The following is a 10387-nucleotide window of genomic DNA, read 5'->3' as shown; positions in this document are numbered from 1 at the left end:
CTCCAAACTCTCCAGCATCACCTCATCCCCCCGGACCGTTTACCTTTGGCTGTTTCTCCCCGTTTCCCTCCTCCCTGAGCCACCCTGGCAGGAGCACAGCCCCGCTCCCACACACCCTTGGGCAGCAGGACGTGGCAGGTCGGCTGAAGTCACCCCCAAAAAATGGCATTTTCCCAGCAAAACGCTGCTCTGAGGTCATTGTCCCCCGCCTCAAACAAACACCCGCGGCAGGGATGGGGCGGGGGGGGAAGCGGAGGGTTTGCCAACCCTCGGGATGAAAGGGCTGGATAAAAGAGCCCTGGATAATGGTGGGGGTCTGAAAGGGGGGCTCAGCCCCCGCCTGAGGGGGGGGCAGCTGCCAGACAGGGGTGGGCAGGGGCAGCGGAAATCGGGGCTGGGATGAAAGGAGCGTTTCCAGGGGCTGGTGGGGGAATGTTGGGAGCAGCGAGGGAAGGGGGCACCGACAGGGTGGGGAACACTCCCTGCACCCCCTCCCACCGATTCCAGGATGACTCCAGGCTCAGGCTGCCTCCTTCACCCCTCCTACAGCACTGCCCACCCTTGCCCAGCGCTGTTCCCCAGGATAAGGTGGGCAGGGACCCCAAAGCAACCCCAGGATGAGCTGAACTGACCAGACTCTGCTCCCAAACCGGCACAAACACCAGGACAGGGGATGGGGTGGGCAGCGTGTGCCCCACACCCATGTGGTGCCCACCTGGAGCTGCCACAGCTCCAAAACCACCACACACGGGTGTTTTCCTGCAAATCATTAACGGAACAGGCCCGGGGATGCTCCAAAACCAAACCCCCATCCGTCCCTCAGCGGCTGTTAAAGCTCAGCCCGACCCGACGCCCGCCTTGGGATGCTCCTGGAGCCCTGTGGGTGCTGCACCCCCGGCTCATCCCACCCCACAGGGCACCGGGACTTTGTCCTGGCTGAGCTGGATGCCCTGGGAACAGCTTTAACCGCTCCAGCGTTTCTTAATGGCTCGGGAAGCACGCGGGGAATGCGCGGCAGGGGGCCGAGCGTGGTGACCCCCCCTCTCCGGCTGCAGCCTGGTGGGACGAGGGTCGGCATTCCGGGCAGGCAGCCCTGCCACCCTGCCCCTGCCCCCCGGAGACCTGAAATGGCTCCGATTAACCCGCCTGGAAACGGGAAAGGGTCACAGGGCTTTATGGAGCAATAAACCAGGTTTCAATGGTGCAGCGGGAGAAGGGGATAAAGCAAAGGGATGCAGAGGGGGCAGCTCTGGCAGCTGGGGCTCGGCCTGGCTGGGCCTTCCTCCAGCTGAGGCTCCTGCAGGTGCTGTCAGAGGTGATGGTAGGAGCCCAGGAGGCACCTCCTGCCACCAAAACCTGGGGGGGTGTCACAAATCCAAACCCCACTCTGGTGAGAAGGTCTGGGAGCAGAGCTGGGACAGCAGGGCTGCCCACGGTCACCAGGGTGGGGTGGAAAAGGGGCTCCTCCTCCCCCCCACACCCATCTGCCTCCAACACAGCTTTCCCCAAAGGTTGAGCTCTGCTTGTTCAGCAGCAGCAGCTGCTCAGCCTTAAAAACCAGCCTGACCCCCTCCCAGAGCCCCCAAATCAGGGCTGTCCCAGCTCAGCACCACCCAGCACTGTGGGATCACCACTCAAACCCAGTTTGGGATGTGCTGGAGCACTTGAGGGGCTCAGGACATGCTGCATGGGGGTGTCACACCAGCACAGGAGCCCCCAGGCTCGGACAGGCAGCTCCAGGCAGCCCCCCCCCCCCCCCCCCCCCCCCCAGCACCCAAGAGAACAACTCACATTTACCACTTGCTTTTAATTTAATGGTTTTTCTCCGGACCACAGTTGCAGGAAGGAGGGAAAACACACACACGCCCTGGAGAAGGGAGAAGGGCCAGCAAACACGTGGCAATAGTGCAACGGAGCCTGGTGAGACAAGGACACAGACAGCTCCCAAAAAACAGCCCTGGGAGGTCGTGCTGGAGCCAGACACAGCCCGTGCTGCTGACACTTTCCATCAGTTGGACAAAGGCAATAAATAAAGTCACGGTGCCTCACCAAAGGCACCTTTTTCTTTTTTTTTTTTTTTCCTCAGCATTCCAATAATAGACGTTGGCATCAGAGCATTGCCTCAGCCTGGGGGTTTGGCCAGATCCAGTTGTGTTTCCCAGCACAGGAGAGGGAAGAGCCGTGGCCTGGGCGGTTTGGCTCCCCTGTTGCCAGCACATCCCGAGAGCCCAGCCCACGGGCAGCACCTTGGAGCCCCTCGCCAGCACCCTGCTACATCTCCAGCTCGTTTGAGGTATATCACCCGCCCCACCCGTGACCTTGTGCAGCCAAAAAAAAAAAACAACAGTGCAAAGAAGAAAACAAATCCCCCAAACCCCCTGGTTCGAGATGAGATGAGCCCGTTTGCGAGGGGAGGACGGCGGCGAGGGGCACCCCCAGGCACCCCCAGCCCCTCCACGGGGGGCACTCGGAGCTTTGGTCCCTTGAATGTCCCGGCCCTGGGGCACCGAGGGGCACGAGGCTGCCAAATAAATACGTGGGGACGTGGGTCAGCAGCACCAGCAGCCGCGGGGCAGGGAGGGCTGGGCCCCCCTCCCCCAGAACGCAGCACCCCCCGGGGGGGACCCTCAGCTCAGCTTCCCTCCCACGGCCATGGGGCAGCGGAACCCCTCGGGGACATCACAGCCCGCCAGGGACAGGCTGCTCTCTGCCAGGGGGCTCCGGCAGTGGGTCACAGTCCAGCGGCGCAGCCTCCGCCCTTCCTCCAGCTCCTCCTCCTCCCCCAGCCGGAGCAGGCTGTCGGCGGACACGCAGCCCCTCATGCCCCCGGCGCCGGGGGGGGCCCGGGCGGGCAGGTCCAGCTGGTCGAAGGACTCTGTGGACAGGATGCTGTCCTCGCTGACGGCGCTGGACGGGCGGGCTCGGGGCGCCTGGGGCAGGGGCACCTCGCTGAAGCCCCCGAAGCCCTGCCCGGGGGGGCTCTCGGGCTCGGAGCTGCTCGAGGAGAACTTGCCGTTGTGCTTGAGGATGCCTTTGCGGCGGGCGGGGAGACCCTGCGGGCCCTGCCCCGGGGAGGGGCTGTCGGCAAACACGTTCCCGTCCAGGTCCAAGCTCCCGGCGTCCAGCACATCCCCGGACTCGCAGCACTCCAGGGACGAGTAATACCCCGACTCCCTCGTCGGCGGCTTTTTCAGTATTCCCTTCTTGGGCACTGCTGCGATGCCCGTGCTGCAGGGCAGCATTCCAGAGGACAGGATCCGGGTGAGACCCGCGGTGACCCCCTCCCCGTCCTCCCCCTTCACCTCTCCCGCGGGCGATGCCGGCGGGGGCCCGGGGCTGGGCACCTTCTGCTCGCAGGAGTTCCTCTTCTTCAGGATGCCCTTGGGCCGCTTGAGGATGGACTTGGAGGGGTTCTCCGGGGCCACGGGCGCCTCCTGCAGCGCGTGGGAGACGTCGTTCTCCTTCTTGGACTTCTTGAGGGAGCGCTGGCGCTCCAGGGTCACGCCGGGGATGTGCTGCTTGAGGAAGCAGCGCACCTTGGAGCCGTTCTCCAGGAGGGGCCGGGACGAGCGGCGCAGCCACTCCGCCACCGTGGCCAGGGGGGACTCGCCGTCCCTCAGCAGCTCTTGCTCCCCGACGGGCACCTTGTAGCCCCAGTTGACCCACCAGTGCGTGGCGATGTCCTCGATGGTGGCGCGGCGCTCGGGGTTCACCATCAGCATCCAGCGGATCAGCCCGCAGGCGTCTGGGGGACAGGCAGGTCAGGCACCGAAGGGGGTACAGGGAGAGGGGGACACGCAGCAGGCTGGGGCTCTGCCTACCTGACAGCTTGGTGGGCTCCCGGTAGTCCCCACTCGTGATCTGCTTGACCAGAGTCTTGTAGTCGTGGCCGTCAAAGGGCATCGTGCCGTGGACCAGGATGTAGAGGAGCACGCCCAGGGACCAGCTGTCCACCTGCCAGGGGGACAGAGGAGCCTGGAGGGGGGGCAGCAGGACCAGGCTGCCCTGGCCCACACCCCACCTGGGCAGGATTCTCTGTCAGAGCCTCGGTGGGGGCTCCTGGTGTGGCAGCAGCCCCGGGGGAGGACAGAGCATGGGGCAGCACCAGCTCCAGCCACCTCCCCCCCAGCTCATCCACCCCACTGTGTGTCCAGTCAGTGTCCAGTTTCAGGGGACCCATTATCCCAAACCACGCAGTGCTTCCCCCGGTCCAATTCCCCCCCCCACATGAGGGGATGAGGCTCAACCCACCTCTGGGCCCTTGTAGGGCCTCCCGTTGATGATTTCGGGGGAGGCGTACAGGGGGCTCCCACAGTAGGTCTGCAGAAGTTTGTCCTGCTGGTAAACGTTGGACAGCCCAAAATCTGCAATCTGGAGAGACATTTTTCCAGCTGTTATCCAGCAGCAAAGCTTCCCTGTGCAGCTGGAGCAGCTTTGCCACCAGGAGCTCTCCAGGTATGAACCGTGGTGCTGGGTGCCCTCAGTCTCCTCAGGGAGCACAACCAGCCTGGCTTTCCACCCCCTGAGGTTGCTCCTGTTCCTGTTCCCTTCCAAAAAAGCTCATCCCAGCCGCTGCAGCAGCTGCCCTGTGGCTCTGCCCTCTGTCCCATCCCTGGGAGCAGAGGCAGCTGGAAAGGTGAGGTTGGAGGGAGAGCTGCCGGGCTCTCCTCCAGCTCCTTCCCAGCCACCCCAGGCTGTCCCTGTCAGCTCCACCATGCACACAGGTGCTCGTTATCCTCATTACCCCTGTCACTGCCACCAGGCAGGAGGTGCAGTGGCTGCGTGCGGGCTCTCAATTGCAAAATTATCCCTTGCAGAGATAAACCCCACAGCCTGTCATCACCAACCACACAGGGCCCTGGCTGGGGCCACGCTCAGTGCCTTTCCTCCCTGGCAGCTGCAGCAAAAAGCATCACTCGGGGCCAGCAGAGCCAGAAACTGCCTCACACCTCCCTCCACCAGCCTGGCTGGTCCTTACGGGAACTGGGAATTTCCCCTGGAGAGACCTTTCTCATCCAGCTGCTTGGGCACTGACCTGGGTGCTCAGACTTTGCCCCTCTTATCAGCAGGCAATTATAAGTTATGGCTTTACAGCAGCTTTGAGGCTGGGCCGCCTCAGATAGCAGGGGCAGGCACAGGTGCCCTCCTGGCTCCCCTTTTCCCGGGAAAACAGCGCTCCAGGTGACGCCAGCACTCCCAGAGCTCCGGGAAGCGCCTTCCCTGGGGTTCCGGGGTGTTGTGGCCGCCTCCAAGCTGGGCAGCACCCCCTGGGTGACACCCCAGGCTGGGTGGGTGACACCCCAGGCTGGGTGGGTGACACCCCGGGCTCTGCCAACCCCTCACCTTGATGTTGCCGTTGGCATCAAGCAGGATGTTCTCCAGCTTCAGGTCCCTGTGGACGATCCCGTTCTGTGGGAGGGGAGGGGAAGGAGAGTCAGGGTTAGTTTATGTATGGAGTGTTTGAGGAAGGGAAAGCCAGGCCCCTGGGGAGGTCACTGCCGTTCACAGGCACACGCAAACAGGGCACAGGAGCAGCAAACAGCTCTGGGCGTGCCACCAAAGACAGGTTGGAAACCACGTCCCGGCCTGGGCGCTGCCAGCTCCTGGTGCTGCTCAGAAATACCTGCCCCAGGTGCCACCCTGGGCTCCTCCACCCTCCCCAGGCAGGACAGTGCCCGGTGCCAGCTCCACCCAGGCACAGTGGGTACAGCTCTGGGCTCTGCCAGGACCTGCTGCCGCCCAGCTAAGCAGGACCCCAGTTTGGTTTGGGTGCAGGAGGTGTCCTGCAACCCCCCACCCCTGCCAAGGACTGGGGCATAGCCTGGCACGGCCTCCAGGAAGACCCTCAGGCTCGAGGGTCCTTCCAGGCCAGGCACAGCTCATCCCACAGTCCTGGAGGGGGTTTGTAGCTCCACATTCCCTTCAGGACCAACACGGGTGACCCAGGGCTCAGCTCCCAGTGCCATGGACAGCCCTGGGCGGCTCCTTCTGGGTGGGTGGGACAGGAGGTGACAACTCCCTGGCCAGGTTAGTCACCCCCACACCACAGCAGCCAGAGCCGAGGCCCAGCACCCTCCAAAAGCTGCTGGGGCACTGCCACACCCCCGGATAAGAGGCAGGATTGACCCTCTCCTGGAAAACCCAAACAGCCGCGAGCTCCCCCCACCTCCCAGCCCAGGCTGAGCTTCCCCGTCGGGCTCTGCATCCCCCCTCAGCCCCGGTTGCTGCCCCTCTGCCTGCAGCTGACCCTGCAGAGCACTCAGGAGCCGATCCTGGTGATTTCCCCCTGGGAATGCCACGGGAATGGCGGTGCCAGCCCACCTTGTGGCAGTAGTAGACGGCGGACACGACCTGGCGGAAGAAGTGCCGCGCCTCGTGCTCCGTGAGCCGCTGCCGCTCGCTGATGTAGTCGTACAGGTCGCCCTTGCTGGCGTATTCCATCACGATGACAATCTTGCTGCTGTTCTCAAACACTGCAGGGCACACAGGGGGACACAGGGGGAGGTCAGGAGAGAGGTTTGGAGCCGCAGGAATTCTCCTTAGCACACGCCAGGTGAGGACTCCGGCGCTCTGCCCACCCCACCCCCTGCCCTCACTCTTCCACCAAACTGGTGGAGGGGGGTTCCTGCAGGTACCTGCAGGTCAGGGGAGGACCACCAGAGCTGGCACCCAAGCCACCAGGGCCGCTGGCCAAGCAGCTCTGCAGCCACAGCGCCCAGGAGCCAGGGCTGTGCTCTGCCAGGAGGTGACTAAGGCACGAGGCTCTCTGCTAGAAGCCCCTGCCAGGGGGGGAAGGTGGCGGTGCTGGCACAGCCCACGGCCTTCCTGAGTGTTCTCACTGCTCCCAACCAGGCTCCAGCCCGAGCCAAGAGTCGGAGCAGTTTTCTTCCTGTTTGCAGAAAGCTCCCTCAATATTTTTGAATTCCAACAGTCGGGGTGACTCAGCCCTTGCAAACACGGCGCAGGAACTGCCAACCCACTTGCTTTTGTTTGGAGGACAAAAGGACTCTGGATCCTTCACATGTGCTGGGAAGGCAGGGAGAGCCCAGGGAAGGCAGATTTTCACCAAAGGACTCAGTGGCTGCAAAGACCGACCCAGCTGGGGATATGGGCTAAGCCTGGTCCTAGTTAGAGCTTGAGAAATTCCCCTTTGGTTGGTGTTGTCCCAACACCCCGGGAGCAAAGCTCAGCCCAGGCCATAAAGCCAAGCCCTGGAGCACCAGGAGCTCTCCCAGTGGTTTGGGTTTCCAGTGCCCCAGGGGAGGGAAAGAGGAGGACTCCAGAACTAAGATTAACTCCTGCCTTGGGCTGAGGGCAGAGCTATGGAGATTCCCAAGGTTCTCACAGCTGGGGTGAGTGTCCAGCACAACCACACTCAGCACTGGGCTCCGTGGGGGTCCCTGGTTCCCACCCCAGCACAGCCCCTCACGAGGCTTCCAGCTCCAAAAAGAAACTTTTTTGAAAGAAAGAAATGAAATTTTCAGAGCTGAATTCCCCCTCTGGGCAGGAGGGGATGGGGCAGAAGGGCCATTTCTGCAGCAGGGGTTTTCCCCTCGCTGCTGCTCTGTGGGAGAAGCGAGGTGGGGAAAGCACATCCAGACAACACCTGCCTTCCCCACCAGAGCTGAGTCACCAAAAACAGCAGCCAGGTCCTGTGAGGGGGGTGAGGGGCTGGGTTAAAATTCCAAAACCCACCCTGGGAGCTGCCCTGGGAGCCCTGTGGGGCTTCCAGGATGCTTCTGGAAAAGGGAAGGGGGAGGAGGGCTCACCTTCGTGCACAGCGATGATGTGGGGGTGGTTGAGGGAGGACATGATCTCAATCTCCCTCCGGATGTGGACAAGGTCCTGCTCATCCTTGATTTTGTCCTTCCGGATGGACTTGATGGCCACCTGTGGAGGGACACAGAGGGTCACCCGGCTGTGGTGTCCCAAAGCCTCTGGTAGAGCAAGAAACCCACCCCACTCCTTTGGGAAAGGGCTCACAAACGAGATCTCAGCAAACCAGCTCCTTCTCCTGCCTGTACCTCAGAGTGGAGCTGCCCAGCTCCATGGAAACAGCTCCGTGATGGATTTGGGGGTTACACTTTCCTTTCGTGACCCCCCCCAAGGGAGACCTGCTGCCAGCTCCCAGCAGAGGGGCTCCCCAACCCTCCTCCCGCAGGTAGCACAGCCCTGCTCCTCCTTTCTGGGCTCACAGGAATCGTGTCCCGCCGCTGGAGCGTGGCCAGCCAAAGGAATGTGACCTGCACGCATGACTTGGGGGATAAAAACAACAACAACGTCTTCTGAGGGTCATGACAATGAAAAAAAAAAAACCAACAAAACAAAAAACCACAACACCCGGGTTTTGTTTTCCTGGCAAACACTGATTCCGAGGAGCTGGTGGTGTAGAGGTAGGAGAAAGTTGGGATTAAAGAGGGGATCCCCTCCCGGGAACAGGGCGGGAGACCCAGCACCAGGCTCTCCCTCGGGTTTTCAAGTTATCCCCGACAAGGAAACAGAAAGGGGAGGAGGAGAAAGAAGAGTAAGTGCCGGAGAATAGATGCCTTCTAATCCTCTTTCAAAGGGGCTGGGCAGAGACAATGTGCTCCTAGGGTCGAATTTACAACTGAATCCAGCAGAACCTCTTTTTTTTTTCCCTCCCAGACAAGAATGCGGAACAGCTTTAATCCTGTAAAGGGACCCCCTGCACCAGTCTCCCAGCAACGGGGAGAGGGGCCACGGACCCCCGCGGGCCCCAGCTGCCGGCACAGGAGTGATGCTCATGGCTCTGCTGCACAGGGACCCTCCTCCTCCTCCTCCTCCTCCTCGGGCAGAGCGGGGTGGATGCTCAGCCTCGTGTCCCTCTGATTTAGAGGGGCTGGAAGCCTCTCTCCTCGAGCCCCAGACTGGCTAAGCCAGGCTTAGACACGCTGAGCAAGGCCCCCGGTGCTGAATGAGTGAGATCTCAGCTGCCACAGCAGTGTCTTCACAGGGGGAGCCCCCTCAGAGAGGGCTCAGGTGGGCACAGAAGGGCTGGAGCCCCTTTTTTGGCCCCAGAGCCCAGAGCTCTGCAGCACTGAACCACCTCAGGCAGCACCATGGAGGAACCTGCAGCAGCCCCAGGGGCTGGAGCAAAGCAGCAGGATGGACTCTGGCCAGGAGCAAGTCCAATAACCCAGGCCCAGGTCTCCCTATGAAACAATACTGAAAGTGTTTAATGCTTCTCGGAACCCAGGTATTTTTTTCCCCCTGACCTTTGTGTAGGTTAACAGCTTAAAGTTTAACAATTTTTTCCTCCTGCCCCAGTTACCTGACCCCTGCCAGAATGCAGGTAAAGCTTTTATGCAGCGAGCCAGCCTGCTCCTGCCCTCCCAAATTCCTGCTGGCTCCCTCTATTCATCCCCCCCACTAAAGACTGACACCCAGCCCAACAGCCTCGGTGTTTTGGGGGGCACAGAGAACATTTCCTTGCTGGTTGGGTTGCTCACACACATCCAGTGCTGAGCCAGGGCTCAGGGCATGATCCACTATCCCTAAATGATCAAGTATCTCCGGGCTGCCAGCGTGGGAAGCCTCGGGAGATGCCACTGGCTGTACCCAGCAGTGCTTAGTGACCCCCAGGCAGAGCAAAGCTGCAGCAGGGAGCAGGTTTTGGGTGCTGTGAGAGCCCCAGGGCTCTCCCTGATGAGCTCTGCCCTCAGGCAGGTGGGCACAGGGAGGGCACAGCGCTGTGAGGGTCCACATCTCACACCCCAGAGAGCAAACCCGCCCAGGGTGGGGTGGTTTATCTGCCTGTCAGTCCCTCAGCCATCCCATCCTTCCCCAGGGGTGCCAGGAAGCAGCTTTGTTCCCAAACTTTCCCTTTCTAGGCAGGCTGGCAGCAGAGGGTCTCTCCTTGGGACAGGGAAGCCCCTACTCAGCCACCCTGGGGACGGGGACCAGCAGTTTCAGGGACAGGCAGAGCCACAGCCCCCCCCCACCAGTGCCAGGAGGAGAATCTCCTGTGGGAAACAGCCCCAAGAATTCCCGCTGGAGCCTTCCTCTAGGAGCTCAGGAGCACTTTCCAAGTCAAAAAGGCTTTTAATTAGGAGTTTTTTGGGGGCAGAACAGGTATTTTCAGCAGCTGCTGAAAGATGCATTAAGCTACAACCTCAGGCAGCACTTTAGAAGTTGTTCCAGACTGTAAGGGCAGCATTTCATGCTCCATGAAATATGGATTACAACCCAGTGCGGAAGAGACTGAGCTTTGCCCCCGACTGGAGATCAAAAGAGGCTTTGCCACTCTGGAATATTCCAGGTGCTGCCTTCTCCTGACACCCCACGAGCCCACAAACACAGTTCTGACACCGAGGAGAGTCCCACGGGAGGTCCCTTGTTCTGTCTGACTTGGCTGCAGGCCAGGACT

General features: G+C 61.5%; 1 protein-coding gene across 1 annotated transcript in view; it reads right to left on the bottom strand.

Annotated features, from left to right (window-relative positions):
• Positions 1-2508: 2508 nt before the first annotated feature.
• NUAK2 (NUAK family kinase 2) overlaps positions 2509-10387 on the bottom strand; it is a 13284-nt gene continuing 5405 nt past the window's right edge. The window contains exons 2-7 of the mRNA XM_027659741.1: positions 7770-7890; positions 6322-6473; positions 5344-5409; positions 4252-4371; positions 3822-3954; positions 2509-3745 (exon numbers count right to left, since the gene is read on the bottom strand). Of these exons, the coding sequence (XP_027515542.1) occupies positions 2628-3745; positions 3822-3954; positions 4252-4371; positions 5344-5409; positions 6322-6473; positions 7770-7890 (1710 nt within the window). The 3' untranslated portion in view covers positions 2509-2627. The remainder of the gene's footprint in view (positions 3746-3821; positions 3955-4251; positions 4372-5343; positions 5410-6321; positions 6474-7769; positions 7891-10387) is intronic.

The sequence above is a fragment of the Corapipo altera genome, unplaced genomic scaffold, assembly GCF_003945725.1.
Source record: "Corapipo altera isolate COAL_440 unplaced genomic scaffold, ASM394572v1 77b, whole genome shotgun sequence".
NCBI classification, from domain to species: Eukaryota; Metazoa; Chordata; class Aves; order Passeriformes; family Pipridae; genus Corapipo; species Corapipo altera.
Note: the sequence above shows the minus strand (reverse complement) of the source record. Positions and strands in the feature narration are given on the sequence as shown.